This window comes from Mus pahari, chromosome 14 (assembly GCF_900095145.1).
Source record: "Mus pahari chromosome 14, PAHARI_EIJ_v1.1, whole genome shotgun sequence".
NCBI lineage: Eukaryota > Metazoa > Chordata > Mammalia > Rodentia > Muridae > Mus > Mus pahari.
This window is the reverse complement of record NC_034603.1, coordinates 88,277,864-88,295,385: the sequence shown is the minus strand read 5'-3', so window position 1 is coordinate 88,295,385 and position 17,522 is coordinate 88,277,864. Positions and strand designations below refer to the sequence as shown.

General features: G+C 49.3%; 1 protein-coding gene across 3 annotated transcripts in view; it reads left to right on the top strand.

Annotated features, from left to right (window-relative positions):
• Positions 1-17,209, top strand: part of Ogfod3 (2-oxoglutarate and iron dependent oxygenase domain containing 3) — a 32,766-nt gene extending 15,557 nt beyond the window's left edge. For 2 of the 3 annotated variants that reach the window (XM_029546052.1, XM_021212327.2), the window contains 2 exons: positions 3,541-3,664; positions 8,867-9,200. In XM_029546052.1, coding sequence (XP_029401912.1) covers positions 3,541-3,664; positions 8,867-9,003 — 261 coding nt within the window. In that variant the 3' untranslated portion in view covers positions 9,004-9,200. Of the gene's footprint in view, positions 1-3,540; positions 3,665-8,866; positions 9,201-17,138 lie in introns of those variants that run through there. The other variant, XM_029546053.1, reaches the window with a different exon arrangement.
• The last annotated feature ends 313 nt before the right edge of the window (positions 17,210-17,522 follow it).

Below are 17,522 nucleotides of genomic sequence, written 5' to 3'. Positions count from 1 at the left end.
TATGGTTGACTGGGATTTGAACTCAGGACCTTCGGAAGAGCAGTCGGTGCTCTTAACCACTGAGCCATCTCGCCAGCCCCTGGACAGTTTTTTAAGTGTGATTCTTAATTATGTGTATATGTAAGTGTGTGTGTGTGTGTGTGTGTGTGTGTGTGTGTGCGTGTGTGTAGGTATGAACACATGAAAGATTGGAGGTGCCCTTGGAGCCTGGAAAAGGACTTCCCATCTCCTGGAGCTATAGTTACCTGCAGTTACAAGCTGCCCAATGTGGATACTGCTGGAAACCAAACTCAGGTTTTCTACAAGAGCAGCAAGCATCACAGCCACTGAGCCATCTTGCAAACCTCTCTGTGAAGCTTTAAATGCTCTCTGAAAGCTTTCAAGTTATTTTTCCGGTGCGTGTTTACTGCTCAGTGGTGGAGTGTGAGCCTAGTTACTGTGTTTGGAGTTTGGGGCCGACATTTCTTTATATACGTGTTCGCTTCTTTTCATGGGACTCAGTGACAGAATGTAGAGCTTTGGGTATGTTCCCAAGGCTCCACTTGCTAGTTCTTTGTCCCTCAGGTCTACTCAGTTCCTCTATGCCTTCTTCTCCTATCCTGGATCCAATCTAGTGTAGTTTTCAGATTGAAGAATTCTACTTGTCTATCTGTCTGTCTGTCTGTCTGTTTGTTTGTTTGTTTTGAGATTGGATCTTTGTATAGTCCAGGCTAGCCTTAAAGTTTCTGAACAGCTGAGACTGACACTGAATTGTTCTTCCAGCCTCCACAGGCACCTGCGGTCTTTCATGGTCTGTACCCACACACAGTCATATATACGATGGTGCTGCCTCTGCCTCTGGAGTGCTAGGATCATAAGCTAGTACCAGCATGTCTGCCTTTCTCAGTTTCTGTCGAACTGTGAAGTTTCTGTCTCTGCCTTGCAGACGGTGATTACTCCCAGGATCCCTGTGCTCCGTGACTAAACTCTACCTGTCTATCAGAGAAGTGAAACAGCATTGAGGCTTGTCTTTCCTGATTAGATGTTTGCTTTGGCCAGCCTGGTCTACACAGTCAGTTCCAGGACAGCCAGGGCTACACAGTGAAACCCTGTCTCGGAAAAATAAATTGCTTCAGTGAAACAGAACTAGGTGGAAATTGGGTGACTGCCACAGTGTCCTGCAGGGCTCCGTGCCATATGACTTCTAGCCGGTGTGCTTCTTTTTACGTTTGGTTGAAGAGTAATGTACCCTACAGGGTTCAGAAGTAAAAAGGATGTAAGAAGACAAGAATCCCCTTTCCCAGAAATCCCTCACTTGTCCAAGTCAACATAACGCCCAGATTTTAGGGTCCCTTCTCCAACTACTTTTTTTTTCTTTCTGGTTTTTCAAGACAAGGTTTCTCTCTGTAGCCCTGGCTGTCCTAGAACCTGTTTTTGTAGAACGAACTAACCTTGAATTCAGAGATCCACCTACCAGGTGCTGGGATCAAAGGTGTGTGCCACCACCTCCTGGGATCTCCAACTACTTTTTTTTTTAATGTTTATTTGTTTGTTTGTTTGTTTGATGTGAGAACACTGTCGCTGTCTTCAGACACACCAGAAGAGGGCATCAGATCCCACTACAGATGGTTGTGAGCCACCATGTGGTTGCTGGGATTTGAACTCGGGACCTTTGGAAGAGCGGTCAGTGCTCTTAACCACTGAGCCATCTCTCCAGCCCATGTGTGGTTTTGTTTGTTTTTTTGAGGCAGTGTTTCTGAGGATGACCTTGAACTCTTGATCTCTTTGCATCTGCCTTCCATGAGCTGTGATTACAGGCATGCATCACCTCACCCAGCTTACTCTGTGCTTCTTGTTAGACATATCTCTATTCTGTGTTTCAAGTTGCCGTGATAGGTTTTTCCACACTCATACCACTTTGTTGTAAAACATATTTTCTGATACATTATTGAGTATCAATTCTGCTTGTAACCATGGACTTTTCTACCCAGCCTCTTTGTTCCCCAACTCTGAAACTGGATTATTATGAATAATATTATGAATTATTATGAATAATTGCCTGGGTCAAAAGCTCTGGCTCATTTCCCCTAGTTCATAACTCATTTATCCCATTTATTCTATTCTAAGTCCCGCCGCGTAGTTGGATATCTTTCCTCAGTTTCATACATCTGTCTTTCTGAGTTGGGGTGAATCAACCCCCTCCCACGTCTGACTCTATCCCAGAATCCTCTCTCCCTGCCAGAACTCCCACCTCCTATTTCCTGCCTAAGCTAATAGGCCAACAACATTTTTTTTTTATTGGACAGGCAAGGCTTCCACACAGCCTAAGAGATTCTCTCTACATCTGCTGAAGTTTTTCCTATATTCAATTGCTTGTTGTCTTGATACCTGTCTTAGTTTAGGCTCACCAGAGCAAAGCCCAAGTAAGCGCTGGTGTGGGGAGCACTTGTAGAGATGTATGTAGGAGCAGTAGGATGAGAGGAAGAGACCAGTTGTAGGGAGCCAGCCCAGGAGCTCCAGGGCTGCAGTGGGACTGTATGAGACAGAAGGAAAGCAGCCCATGCCTTCAGCACTGGCTCTGTGGGGATCCTGGGTACAAACCTCCATATTCTGGGGTTAGTGCTCCTTCTTCTATGGATACAGCTCCAAGGCCTCAGGAAACATTAACTCATCATACCTGAACCAAAGAGTGAGGGAGCAGGCTCCCCTCTGCCCTGGTGCTCCTCCACAGCTACTTCCTCCTCAAGACCCGTATCATGGCCCCCAGAATGAGCTTCTGTGCTGTGGGTGCTCCGGGAATGGGAGGGTCTGAAGCATGGATGAGCACAAGGGAGCTCACCCCTGCACCCAGTGCAGCATGCGCATCACACACTGACAACTGTCTGAGCCTCCATGAGGGTCCCAGAGATGCCACATCCCCAAAGAGAACGTAGAGTCATGGTGCCAGGGACCAGGGAGGGAGTGAAGGTCACCGTGACAGTCGTCCAGTCAGGGAAGATGCAGTGACCAGCATGGGTAGGGACAGCTGCCCAGCAGGGCATGTGTGCTCAGTGCTGCCAACAGCGCCTGGAAACACCGTTGAAAGTAGACGTCATACTGTGTGTATTTTATCTTAATTCACAGAAAGTTTGGGATGGTTCCGCAGGTGATCACAATTGGCATGTTCTTCTCTAGCGATAGTACACTGTTCACATTGCTATACGGCCAAGGTGGGAGCCAGTTTGTACCAGCTTCTATTCATCACCCCTCCATGTAGCTTTGTCCATGCTACATGGAACATAGCTGGGTCCAAAGCCTCATTTTCTGGGCATGGTTCAAAGGTTACGGGCACTTGCTGATCTTATAGAGGGGATCCACATTGACTGGTTTACAACAACCTATAAAGCAAGCTCCAAGGGATCCCATACCTTCTTCTGGCCTCCGTGGGCCCCATAACACACATGGCTTACATGGACACAAACACACACTCATAAGTGATAATACTTTTTTTTTTTTAAAGGAGAGCCTTATTCCCTTAAAAATTGAGAAGTCTAACCTGCTTCCTTATGCTCCACCCCACAGGTGACCTATGGCTCTTTTGACTACACCTCACTGCTTTACCTATCGGATTACCTAGAGGACTTCGGCGGAGGGCGCTTTGTGTTCATGGAAGAAGGGTCCAACAAGACAGTGGAACCCAGAGCTGGTAAGGCACAGGCTAGTGGGTTGCTTAGGGGATGGGATAGAGGCCCATTTAAGCATGTTCACAAGCATGTACACACACGCACACACACGCACCCCTGCTGTGGGTGAGGTGGGCTTTACTCCAAGCGATACTACATTTGGAGAACGCTTACTCTCGTCTTTTGGGATTGACTCTGGGTTGGCCTAAGTCGACTTGCTGGTCATGATACCCAGAGGCCAGCTTTGTTATTCAGATGCCCAGTATCACTGCAGGTGACCAGCAGAGCCAGGCTCCTAGGGGTATCACATAGTGTACAGGGAGGGCCTCACCAGACTGCCGTGTGCTCCTGCTCAATACCTATTTTGTTTCCCTGGCTTACACTATCTTTCCTTGTCTCTGTCCTCCTCTTCCTCCCACCCGTCTCTCTGTGTTTGTTTGTTTTGAGATAGTCTCACAAGGCTGGCCTTGAACTCCTGATCCTCTGCCAGCACCTACCAAGAGCTGGTATTACAGGTGTGCTCTGCCACACCTGTCTTTATTTCCTCTTATAGGAAATCGAAGCTGAAGTTTTTTGTTTTTTTTTTTTTTGAGACAGGGTTTCTCTGTATAGCCTTGGCTGTCCTGGAACTCACTTTGTAGACCAGGCTGGCCTCGAACTCAGAAGTCTGCCTGCCTCTGCCTCCCGAGAGCTGGGATTAAAGGCATGTGCCACCACACCCAGCTCTGAAACTCTTAAGAAGTCCAGCTTGCCGATCTTTTTCTTTTAGTGTTCATACCTTAGGGTAATGTCTAAGAAATATTTGCCACCCTAAGATTGTAAGGGCTTTCCTTGTCTTTATTTGCATAGACTTCTTGGATTTGCATAGACTTCTTGGCTTCTGCATTCATGCTTCTGATCCATGTTGAGCTAATGTTGAGGTGTGACGTGAGGTGAGGGCAGTGCTCACTTGTGCACGGGTTGCCAGGTTTTCTCCATCATTTCTGGAAGAGGCCATCTTACCCACGAAGTGACCCTGGGAGCTCTTGTCACAGATCTGTAGACCCTGTTCATACACTTCAAGTTCTGGGTGCTTCTCTGCTGCAGTATCTCCACCACTATAGCCCCGTGATCTGGAAAACAGGTGGTGGCAGTCCTTGATCCTCACTTTAAACGTTGTTTTTGTTGCCAAATTATTTTTTGCTTCATTTTCAAATGAATTTTAGACTCTACTTGTTAATTTCTGCAAAAATTTTGTTTTGAGTTGCATTGAATCTGTGGAGTAATTAAAGCAAAATACCAAGGTGTATTTTGGCTGGCCCACTTCTACCTCACACTTGCATCCCACACTTCCTCCTCACACTTGCACCTCACATTTGCACCTCACACTTGCACGTCACACTTGCATTTACAAGAGCTTCCATAGCTTTTGTGTCTCTGGTATTTCCTGCTCCTGTCTGTCCAGGGTTCCGGCTGACAGTCTGCCCATCCCTTCAACCTGTGGTAAGGAGGCTGTGGTGATGTTTCTGACAGTGTCCTCACTCTACCTTTCATCCCCTCAGGTGCTGGGAATGAGCCCAGGTTCTCGAGGATGCAAGTCAGGCACCGTACCTGAGCCGCACTCAGCTCTGAGTGTCACTGTTTATTGATCGTTCTGTTCTGCTTTCGACAGGGTTTTACTCTGTAGCCCAGGCTGGGTGGGAACTTGAGATTCTATGCCTCAGCCTCTTGACTACTGAGATTTACAAATGAGGGCCATACCGTCTGCTGCCCCTCATTATTTTATTTTATTTTATTTTCACTAGAAAATAAATTCTGAGTTGATAGGGATTTTCCTGTCTGCTTGCCCTCCCTCCTTTCCTTTTAAAGTTTACTATTATTTATTTATTTATTTATTTATTTATTTATTTTTGAGACAGGTCACACGATATTGCTGAAGCTGGCCTTGGACTTGTGACCCTTTTACCTCATTCACAAAGTTACTAGGATTATAGACATGAGCCACTATACACAGTGCTTAAAATGTTTTTTAAAAGATCTACTTCTTTTTATTTTATGTGTTAGCCTGCCTGTTGTTTGTGCCCTGTATGAATGCAGTGTCCACGGATGTCAGAAGAGGGCACAAGATTCGCTGGAGGCACAAATGATTGTGACCTGCCGTGTGGGCGCTGCAAATTGTACTCAGGTCCTCTGCAGGAGCAGCAAGCGTTCTTAACTGCTGAGCCATCCTACCCTCTTTTTGAAATAGATTCTCAAACATCTCAGAATCTCTCAGGATGGCCTTACTCTCACTTTGTGGCCAAGGGTGACTTTGAACTGACTCTCCTGTCTCCTGTCTCTGTTTCCTTCTCGAGTGTTAGGAAGGATTACAGCCGTGCACCACCATGCCCTGTTAATTGAGTGGACAAAACCAAACCAGGGCGTCCTGAGTGCTAGGCAGGCACTCTACTACCTGAGCTACATCCCGGTGAAATGTCTGAGGTTTTGTTTTTTAAAAGCAGGGTGAAGGGATTTAACCAGTAAATAATGAGGTTATTGACCTCAAGTTCATCTTTGAGGCACTAACATGAGCTTTCTTAATCAGAAGGTAAGAGGTGTGGATAATTAAGCCATCTTGGACAAGGTGAAGTTTGGTTAATCATATTCCCCATGCTGGTTCTCCGGGGTGGTAGGAAGTTGTTTTAACCCACAGATGGCGCTCTCACCTATAGGGATAGTGATCCTTATCTGGGGAATGGAGTCCTGCAAGACTAGAGCAATAAAAGGCGACTGCAGGCCTAGGATAGCGATACTTCTGTGCTGTTAGCCTAAGGGAATGGGGTGGTCGAGTAGCGATGGTAGCCATGGCGTGGTTAGTAGCGATGATATCCCTCAGTGCTTAGCCTGCCCACACCGTCAAGCAGGAATCTGACACAACATGGAGGCAGAGCTGCCCCGTGTCCATCCTATGGGTCCAAGTGAGGAGTAGGAGCTTCTTGGCAAAACCAGCCCTCAAGTGCCCGTTGTGCATCTTGGCAAAGGGTATCACAAGAAACATGGAAGAGGCAGAGAGGCTGGGAACAAATGGGGTAAAATGTCCTTTTCATTTTTCTTTTTTTAAAGTTAATGTCTCATGATGTAGCCCTGGCTGGCCTAGAACTCAGAGCTCTACCTGTCTTTGCCTCTCAAGTTGAAGGGTTAAGGGTGTGGGACACCTGAGCAAATTATCACTTTTTTATCTCAGTTCCTACTGCTCCTGAGGAGTACTGCTCTTTCTTGTATATGTTGTTCTGTCCCGCTATTTTCAAGGTTTTCAGTAATCTTGTTTTATCAGCTTGATTGTGGTATGTAGGAGTATTAATTTATATGGTTTGTTTTTGTTTTTGTTTTTGCCTTGAAGTTTTCTATGGTTTGGGATATAAAACCAAAGTTTTGTATCCCATGAGGGCAAAATTTGATCATTGATTCGTTCAGTCTTTTTAAATCCCTGATGTGACTCTCATCTGAACCTGATAGTTAGCATATGGGTCCCTATCATGCCCAGCTCAGGATCCACCGTTGTCCTCCGTCCTTTGGCTGTGTGTAAGATGTGCAGGTATGTCGGGACCTGTGAGGACTCCACTCTCACTGAACATTGCTATACAGAACTGTGTCTATCATTAAGGAGGAGGAAGGACGGCAGACAGCCAAGGAAGCTTAGGGTCTCAGATGCTCCCTCTGTGGGCCCTACTATGCACTGGGGCTAAGGGGCTAAGATGCCCACCCTCCATGGGCCTACTGTGCATTGGGGCCTAAGAGTCTCAGATGCCTCTTCTACTGTGCACTGGGACTAATGGTCACAGATCCCCCCTCCATGGGCCTACTGTGCACTGGGGCTAAGAGTCTCAGATGCCCCCTCCATGGGCCTACTGTGCACTGGGGTTAAGGGTCTCAGATGCCCCCTCCATGGGCCCTACTGTGCACTGGGGCTAAGGGTCACAGATGCCCCCTCTATGAGGCCCTACTGTGCACTGGGGCTAAGGGTCACATATGCCCCCCTCCATGGGCCCTACTGTGCACTGGGGCTAAGGCTCTCAGATGCCCCCTCCATGAGGCCCTACTGTGCACTGGGTTAGGCTGCTTGTTTCTACGTCTTAGGGTTAATTGACAAAGAAAGACCAGATGCCCTTAGAAGCACATTATCTCGGAAAGTGGTGCCTCTACTTACCCTGGAAAGCCTGGTCCTTCATACACAGCACTTCCTGGGTACTGTGGAAAGAAGTGCCCAAGGCTCTTCACACTTGGCTTCTCCACTCTGCTTTCTCTGGGCTGTGTAATCCTTTCAGCAGGATATGGTGCAGGTCAGATGGACTTTTCTCTCTGTTTGAAGGGTTAGAAGCAAGTCCCAGGAGGAAGAAATGTGATGGCCAGAAGGGGAACAGTATTGCCATAGAGTATGTGAGCCCAGCAGCATGCTAGTTAGTTAGATGTTAGTTAGCTGCATGTTAGTTAGTAGTTAGTTAGCTGCATATTAGTTAGTTAGTTAGCTAGCTAGTTAGTTAGAACCTTCTAGTGTTCCCAGGAAGTTCATGAAGCTGAGCAGCAGCACTGAGCATTAAGCACTTACACAGTAAACAGTACATACAGGCCAGTTAGATGTTCAAACAAGTACACATTCTCTTGGACTCCACAGACCAGAGCATCTCACCAAGAGCATCCCCAAAGCTGCAGGGAGGGGCTATTTCTGTCTTCACAGGTCATCTAATTTGACATCCTTCTTTGGATTGTTATCATCCATCCATGATTGACTCTTGTTTTTAAATTTTACTTCTGTTTCCCGAGTGTGGATGTTTTGTCAGCATGTATGTCTGTAAATCATGCCTACGGAAGTCAGAAAGGGCATCAGATTCCGAAGGGCTGGAGTTAGAGCCATCTGTGAGCTGCCATGTGGATGCTGTCAATCAAACCCAGGAGACTATGGAAGGGCAGCCAGCGCTCCGAACTGCTGAACTGTCTCTCTGGCCCCTGTGATTATTTTTTTTTATTTCCCACCTGTCAGACCTGAAAGGCCATCAGCAAGCCTCTGTACTCCCCACCACAGAGAGTCTCCCCAGTAGGCAGGAAGACTGGGGGTGCCCTATGCCTCCCGTTACACACCCAGAGCTGCTGGTTTGGTTCTCTTGATCCTCGTCAGGGTTTCTCCACCTTGTCCAGCGCTGCTGTGTTTATTTGCTGTGTCCCTCCTGCCAGTGTGGCCTAGAGATCACCTCTCTCTTCTCTCTCTCCAGGTAGAGTCTCATTCTTTACCTCAGGCTCTGAGAACCTGCACCGAGTGGAGAAAGTCCTCTGGGGCACCCGCTACGCCATCACCATCGCTTTCACTTGCAACCCAGATCACGGCATTGAGGATCCAGTACTCACGTGACCAGCTAGGTCAGGTCCTGAGTACCATGTTCTGTCAAGAGAAGGCACTCCTAGGCCGGGTCGAGGGTGTGTTCCTCTCTCCCACTTCAGGCCATTGCTGCTGCTCAGAGTGCCTTATGAATTATCCCAAGTCTCGACCTGCTGACGTTTTAATCTTTTTGTCTGAGAGTAAATCAAGGAAGGAGCCTGTTATCCGAGTAATAGCTAACCCGAGTGTGAGCTCTGGGCACTGCTCATTGATATCTCTGAGTGTGTGCTCTGAGTGTGTGTTCTGCGCACTGCTCATTGATAGCTACAAGTGTGTACTCTGCACACTGCTCATTGGTAGCTCCAAGTGTGTGTTCTGGGCGCTGCTCATTGGTAGCTCTGAGTGTGTGCTCTGAGTGTGTGCTCATTGGTAGCTCTGAGTGTGTGCTCCGGGCGCTGCTCATTGTGGCTGGCAGGCCTCGTTCCTCAGGAGGCCTCCCCTTGTGGAGAAGAAACACCTATCTGTTTGTGGAGCTAGACTTCTTGCCCCAGCCCACGTAACCCACTGAAGATGGTCCGTTCTAGAACAGACTACACAGAAAGGAGGGGACATAGGAACAGAAATGGTGGCATTCTGGAAAAGGCACCAGTAGTCGGTGTCTCTGAAAACCTGAGAAGTTTCATGGGTAAAGTGTACTTCTGTGCATTTTAGGAGGAGAGCCTGGGTTCAGTCTCGCTGTGCGGGGCCCTGCCTGTCCCCAGCAATATCCGCAGAAGAACGGGATCCACATACGTCCCTGTGCCCAGCCCTTGGGGTTCCCTGCCCCGTGAGGCACAGTGTGCTTGTGTGTGCTTCTCATCCTGATCGTCTTCTTCCCATCAGCGACAGGAAGAGGAACTGGGACAGAAGTGCCATAGGGAGGTCTGGGCCTCGGGCAGCCCCAGCTCCGGCAGCCCGTCTCTGTCAGGTCAACCACGGGCCACAGTTGAAGCCAGATCCCCAGGCTGACCCCTCCCCCCATGCACACACAAAAATGGAATCCCAAGAATGTCACCCCCCCACCCCCCCAAACCAGACTCATCCAGCCTGGGAAGAATTGCCAGATCACCCCCCTTCTGTCCAGGCAGCATGGCATACAGTACAGGGCCACGCACCCCTGAGGCAGGTGGCCTTGATGTTGAAATTACCCGCACAGCCTATGCGACCAAGGCTGCTCAGGCAGCTCTGGCCATTTCTGCCCTGGAGCCTGATTTAAAACAAACAAACGCCCCGGGACCTCCGTGATCCTGGCTGGGAATGAGTGGCCGTGACGTGTGAGGAGAGCTGCAAATGGAGCCTGGTCTGCACTGCAGTGCTTGCCCTGGTGCCCGGCTCAAGGCAGGTGCCACACCTCCACATGTAGCCAATCACTGCTCGAGCAGGTTTTACCTGGGACAAGACTGTGCTGTGAGCGCTGAGGCCTCTGCTGCCCCGTTGGTCATCCTGAGTAGCTCACGGGGCCGGGGTGGGGTTGGGAACAACAACAAAGCTCTGCTGGCTGGTGGATAAGGCTGACCTCACAGGGCTGCTGCTTCCTGGCCTGTCCAGTCAGGGCAGTGGTCAGGCTTCACTGCGGTTGCCATCTTGTGTCTCTGGCCCTTGAAGTTCTAGTTGTAGTTGAGACAGGCTTGCTATGTCTGCTACTTCCTCCATGGTCATAACCCTGATATCCACTGTGGCCTTTGGAATACTAGGCAGTACTTACCTGGTGAGGAGGTCTGGCCGTCTTGTCCCAAGCCAGTCAGCCATAGCATGAAAAGCCGTACTTGAATGGGAATAGGCCATGGGTCTTAATGAAGCTCCAGAAGTTTCTGGAAAGGTCACATGGCCAGTAACACTTCCTCAGCCGGATCAAAGCTGGGGTTGGTGTCATCAATAGGCAGAGGGCAGGACTAGAACAAGGGTGATCCTGCAGGTCCCAGTAGTTAGGGAGAATAGCCACATGTTTTTTAGCAAGCATCACCTGAACAGCCATTACGAGGTGACACTTTAGACATGGGTCCAGCCTACGCTATACTACCTGACAACTTCCTTCAGAGCAAGCACAAACCAAGTGTAGTTTTCTCCCTCAGACTCCACAGCCAAGTCTGTGTGAGCCCCTTCTAGACAATGCCAAGGAGGCCCCATGACCCTTTTCTTTTTAGCTCTGTGGTTGTCATGGAGACACTGCCAAAGACATGTCACACGGAAGCCAGGGAGGACATTCATTCCCTGCTTCTGGGCCAGCATCTTCACCTGGTGTCATGCCTGGAGAGAGCCAGTAAGAGTTGGCACTTCTGAGGATATGGCAAGAGCTGGCCATCCTACGTGATTCCTAGACAGCACTATCGGCCTCAGCTGGTCTGTACCCAGAGCCACAAGACTCCAGAACTGTGGCCTGTTCTGGGGAGGGGGGACATGTCTAGCTCCTGTGGACAGAAATGAAGACATTTTGCTTGTCACTGAAATGGAGATCAGACCTAAGACAGCAGTTGCATGGGTGCTTCCTTGCAAAGGACTGAAAGACTTCTTGGGAGGCGGGGAGTCTTGGGTGATGGCCACCTTGCAAGCTCAGGTATGGGCAGGGTACCCAGGAAAGCGCTAGTCACATGACCCTAACCCCAGACCCTCACACATGCTCTGTGAGTCCCACCCATGACTTTCCACACACCCAGTCCTTGGAGAGGTCTGAGAAATGTCTCCTCACCCACCCTACACATCCAGCTTCCGCGCAGCTTTAATCTCTGGGAGCTCTGTCAAGCCTCCGTTCCGTGAGCGTCCCGTCCCACCTCCTCGGTGCTCTTGCCTCTGAGGCCGGAGGCGAGCAAAGCAACAGCCAAAGTTTATTTGTGTTTCACTGGCTCCGTTGACACGTTACTTTCAAGATAACCTGGGGGAACATCACCCAAAGTTCAAAGCAGCAAGACAAACACATTAGAAATAGAGGGTTGAAATCAAGCAGAAGGAAGACCTAGATATGCTTCCCCAGAGGCTCTCCGATAAATTGCAGTCCAGCCCCAACTCAGCCGTCTCTCCCGGGATACCTGACACTGTAAATGTCAGGGTTTCATCCGTTTCTTGGATGTCTGTTTTCATCCCTGTGAGGCCTTCTTTAGCCCTCTCCATGGATCTCCGTCTGTCTGTCTGTCTGTCTGTCTGTCTGTCTGTCTCTCTCTCTCTCTCTCTCTCCTCTCACAGCCTCACTGTGTGGCTCTGACTGGTGGTGTGGAACTGGGTTTGTAAACCAGACTGACCTCTAACTTAGAGATGTCTGCCTGTCTCTGCCTCCCAAGTGCTGGGAATAAAGGCGTGCACCCCCATGCCTGGCTTTCTGTGGGTCTTAATCTGAGAGCAGCCTGTGCTTTCACTTCCTCCCTGTTAGCACCGACTGGGAAAGAGCGGGTCTGGGCCATTAAGAGTTAAGGAACACCTTTTTTTTCCTCTGAGGCCCTCAGTAGCCCTTCTATACAATGCTCACCCTTGGTATCTGCACCAGTATGTCAGTGCACTGTGGCCCTTGCATGCAGGGAAGAGTCTGCAGCCTGTGCACCAGCCGCACAGAGGACATCAGTTCTGACTCAGCCCCATCTGGCTTTCTAGTTTGCTATCCCTTCTTGAGGCCTAGATTAGGCAGAACAAGAGGTACTCAGAGCTGTATCCCTATTCTTGAGAAGGCTGGCAGGAGCTCACAGAATTCTCTCTAGCTGTGCCATGTTGGGAGGTCACAGCCACTCCAATGCCCCCTTCTATGAATTTTTTTTTTAAGATTTATTTATTTATTATAGGTAAGTACACTGTAGCTGTCTTCAGACACTCCAGAAGAGGGAGTCAGATCTTGTTACGGATGGTTATGAGCCACCATGTGGTTGCTGGGATTTGAACTCCGGACCTTTGGAAGAGCAGTCGGGTGCTCTTACCCACTGAGCCATCTCACCAGCCCTATGAATTTTAATAAGAACAGAGAGTTCTGGCTGATAGACTCTTTAAAAGGCCCAAGAGACATAAGGAGGCCGGTACCCTAGGATCTCCATGCACCTGTGTAGTTTCTTAAACCTCAGGCATCTTGCCTCAAACTCCTGTCTTCCCCAGTGTGCCCAGGTCCTCAGCTCAGGCCTGCCCTAGCCTTTCACTCTCTATGGCAAAGTATCTTTTTACCTACATGGGAGATTGAAGAAGTCAAAGTGTGTGTGTGGGGGGGGGCTTGGCAATGCATAGGTCCAGACCAATGAGCCCTTTCCATCTGTCACTCAATGAAGGCAGACACAGGGTAGGCCTGTCCCCCATGCTTCTGGGCCCCTCTCGGAAGCCTTCAGCTCAGACAGACCCCATCTATGCCTGTATTTCACGCTCTATGTGAATGTTGATTCATCCATCAGGCCCCAGAGCCAACCCCGTTCAGGGTCCCAGCCCTATAAGAGTTCTTGGCATACACTAGCCACCACTGAGCACCGATGCACAGAGCACCACCCTGGACAGCTGTGGCGCCTTTGAATCTTGCACTGATGCATATTTATGGAGTGAGACACAGGATCTGGACTTTCAATTATGCCTCGAGTTGCCAGAAGCTGGGAAAGGACCAGTGTGTCCCTGTTGGCCAGCCAGAGTAGCTATGTTCCCGGCTCATGGCCACCTGGGCAGATGGAAGTCCCACCAGCACAGCCTCTGGGCAGCGTCTCTGCTAGAACCCTGAGAGAAAGCATCGGTGTTTAGCATCTGACCATATATCCACTCCTGCAGAGCTTGGGTGCCCCCAAGCACCTAGTCCCTTAGCTAAAAGGACTTAATAGAAAAATGGTCTAACATCAGGATAACTAGCGAGGTCACTGTGATACCTGAAAGACACAAATGGCCAGCCAGTCTGTGTCATCTGAGAGCACTGCAGGAGAAAAAAAGCTGGGTAGGGGAGGAAGGGACATCCCCAGAAGGTGACTCGTGGGCTGGACAGAGATCGTGGAGGTAGGTAGGGGAGGCTGGGCAGAGAGGACCCCGGCTGCCGAGTGCCCAGTGCGGCTTTCCTGCCCTGTCCTACCACTGGCCCACTCAGCCTCAACATATGTGCTTCTAGCAAGACAGAGCTGCAGCATACACTGCTCAGCCCTAGGCCACAGCCAGCCTGTGTACCTGCCCTTGGCAGGTTAGGGGACAAGGACAGTAATCCTTGGGAGTCAGATCAGTCCTGCAGGACTTGGCCTTCCTGACCCAACATGGGACAACATTCTCACTGGCCTAGAAACAGCTGAGACTGGTGGTGCCTGCCATTGGCTCCAGCAGCCTGGCTTTCATTCATCCGTCATCTGTCTGGAATTCTAATGGAAAAACATGCATGTGGTGAGAGGAGATGCCAGGACCGGCTGAGGCTAGTTCCTGAGGACCTTCCCAAGGGTAATTGAGAGCCTAGCTACCCTCGCCCTGCTGGCACCTCTGGTGGCTCAGCAAGATCACCGCCCCCTGACCCCAGCCCCACTGGGTGCGGGATCTGGGCAGGAGGTATGTTGGCCTTCACAAACCCTGACAATCATTGGCTCAAGTCCTTGCAGGTCAGGACTGTCTTGTGTTTCAGCACTGCCAGCATCATCCCCATAGGCCAGGTGGGCTCCTGCGGTTCCTTTAATTGAGATAGTATACACAGGAGGAAAGCAGAGGCTTGTAGGTGACGCTTACTGAAGGACTTCATTCCTGGAAAGGTTATGAATGCAGGAAACCTTGGTGCATGGAATTTTCCATTGATGAATGACACACAGAGGTGTAGAAGAGATCTGAACCATGATATCATCACGTACTTCTTCACTGATGTACCCCATGCAGTCATGCAGGGTAGGTGCCTCTGGGCACCTCCTACCTCCTCCAACTTGGTGCTGTAAAAACATCTAGCTTGGAGATGTCATTAACTCTGAGCTGAGACACCATGATCTGAAGACAGATCAGACTTGTGGCTGGGGAGTGGGATCATGCCAGGCCTCCCCGTCATGCTTGTGGGGCTGACAGCTTGTCAAGATACTATCACCACTCTCTGGTTTTGATTGGGACGGAGACAGCTGAGCAAGGGTTCAGGTATGGACAGATATGTCTTATCCCCACGGCCCTCTCCTGAGGCCCATGGCCACTCAGTCCAGCCATGAGCTTCTTGCCCCACATCTGGCAAGTCTTCCGCTCCTCAACATTTAACTCTGCTTTTTGCAAAACGCAACCCCAATTTAGTCAGCGTCTCCCAGTGAAACACCCACCAGTATTCTATGAGAGGGAATTTGTTCTCAAACACAACCGAAACACCTTGGATCAGTGGTGAAGGCTGAGAACAGGAAAGCCCCAGCTTCTATGTGCGTGCTCATGGCCCAACCACTAGCACAGAACTCGGCATGTACTCTAGACAAGCACTGGCTCTGTGGTGGCCCCACTGTGGGTTTGCTTTAGACAAGCACTGGCTCCGTGGCAGCCCCACTGTGGGTTTCAAATATCACGGTGTTCCTGGCAATCTTTTTGATTCCTGCACTGTATAAATCCACATGTTGACCTGTAGGTTGTGGTTCATCCATCAGCAGATTACTTAAAGCCACAGAGAGGGAGCTGTGGCCACTGTACAGTATGTTCCTGTCTGAAAACCAAAAGGATGCAGACACCCAGGGCCACCGGCGTGAGCTCCCACTGTGAAGTTCTAGAACAGCGGCTCTCAACCTATGGGTCAAGACCACACTTAGGGGTCAGATATCGAGGTCCCTACACATCAGGTATTTACATTATGATTCATAACTAGCAAAAATTAAAGTTATGAAGTAGCAATGACATAATTTTATGGTTGGGGGCGGTCACCACAACACGGGGAACTTTACTAAAGGGTTGCAGTACTAGGAAGGTTGAGAACCCTTGTCTGGCAAAACCAGGGACATAGTCTCTAGGAGACTGGGCATGGCTGGACCTTTGGGGCAAAGTAGCTGGGGATGCTCATAGGACATATCTAGGTCCTGTCTCGTTGGCAATATGAGCATGAACAGGCTAGCACCAGCTGCTTATTGTGGGCAGAAAAGCCTCTTGCTGGAATCTTCTGGTTGGGGTAGACAGGTTTCAATAGCTGCCTGGTGTGTAGGAACCACCGTTTTCCTTACCCACAGCCCCTCACTCTGTGTACACATCACAGAGTAGAGCCAGTGACCATGAAGATTCACAAAGCAAAGGAGCCCAGGACCCAGTGCACAGGGCTGGAAGCGGGGCTGGTCAGACCTAAATAATGGGTGGACGCTGGAGAAAGAAAAGCTCAGGCAAAGTAGGGCCTCCAAAGGGAGGGGACTCCTGGGTGGTTGGGCAGCGTACTCTGGTCCTCACCCGCTCCCAGGCTCCATTTCCTTCTCTGTACGGTATGGCTGGTGATGGCCCAGGGTAGAGGGGTATTGATCTAGGGGACCTGGGAAGGCATGGGATTCTTGTCATTCTGGAAATGCTCTGATCCAGCTAAGCTTGGGGCGATAGTGGCAGTCTCTGGCACTGGAATGCCTAAATAATATTCCCAAATTTAAAGCCGTATACATCCTCTGGGAGAAGTCTCAAAAAGTATAAGATAAAAAACAAAACAAGGGGGTGGAGAGATGGCTCAGCGGTTAAGAGCACTGACTGCTCTTCCANAGGTCCTGAGTTCAAATCCCAGCCACCACAGGGTGACTCGCAACCATCCATAGTGAGGTCTGACGCCCCCTTCTGGAGTATCTGAAGACAGCAAGAGTGTACTTACATATAATAAATAAATAAATCTAAAAAAAACAAAACCAAAAACAACCCACCACTATCACCGCCACCAAAACCCAGCTGGGCAGTGGCGATGGACGCCCTGAACCCCACAGCCCTGGAGGCAGAGGTAAGGAGATCCCTGAGTTCAAGAGCTTGGTCTACAGAGCAAGTTCTAGGACAGCCGGGGCTACAACAGTGAAACCTGTCTTGAAAAATTAAGCAAACAAACAAAAAGCCTGACAACAACAAGAAAGCCAACCCACCAAAAAAACAACAAAAAAAAGCAACAACAAAAAACAAACTAACAACCCTAAAAAGTCTTCTCACCACGAGGTAGCTGTTGACCTTTAAGCTGTTTCTGTAGAGGTGTTGGTTGTGTTGTGTTTAGTTTTTGCTATACAACTTTATGTTCTGCTTTCTGCCCGTGACCACAGTGCCTGAGGTTCATCCCTTTCTGACCCCACGGAACATTGCTCTTCTTTGAAGACGCCATGCCACGACCTACTTAACTGCTGTGGGACACTCCGTAACAGTGCTGAGATCGACTTCTTCCCGCATGAATCCTTACCCACGCCTGGTATTTGGATTTTAGGATAAAACCCTGATTCCTCAGGCAAGAGTTATAAACATTTGTGTGGCTCCATTTATTTATTTATTAGAATTTTAAAATAGATTATCTTTCACTTCTTCTTTAACATGTTCACATGTAAACGATGTGTCTTGATCATCAAATCCGTTATATATCTATCTGTCTATCTACCTATTTGTTTGCGGTGCTGAAACCCAGTCCCTTCTGCCTTTTAGGTAAAGTTTCTACC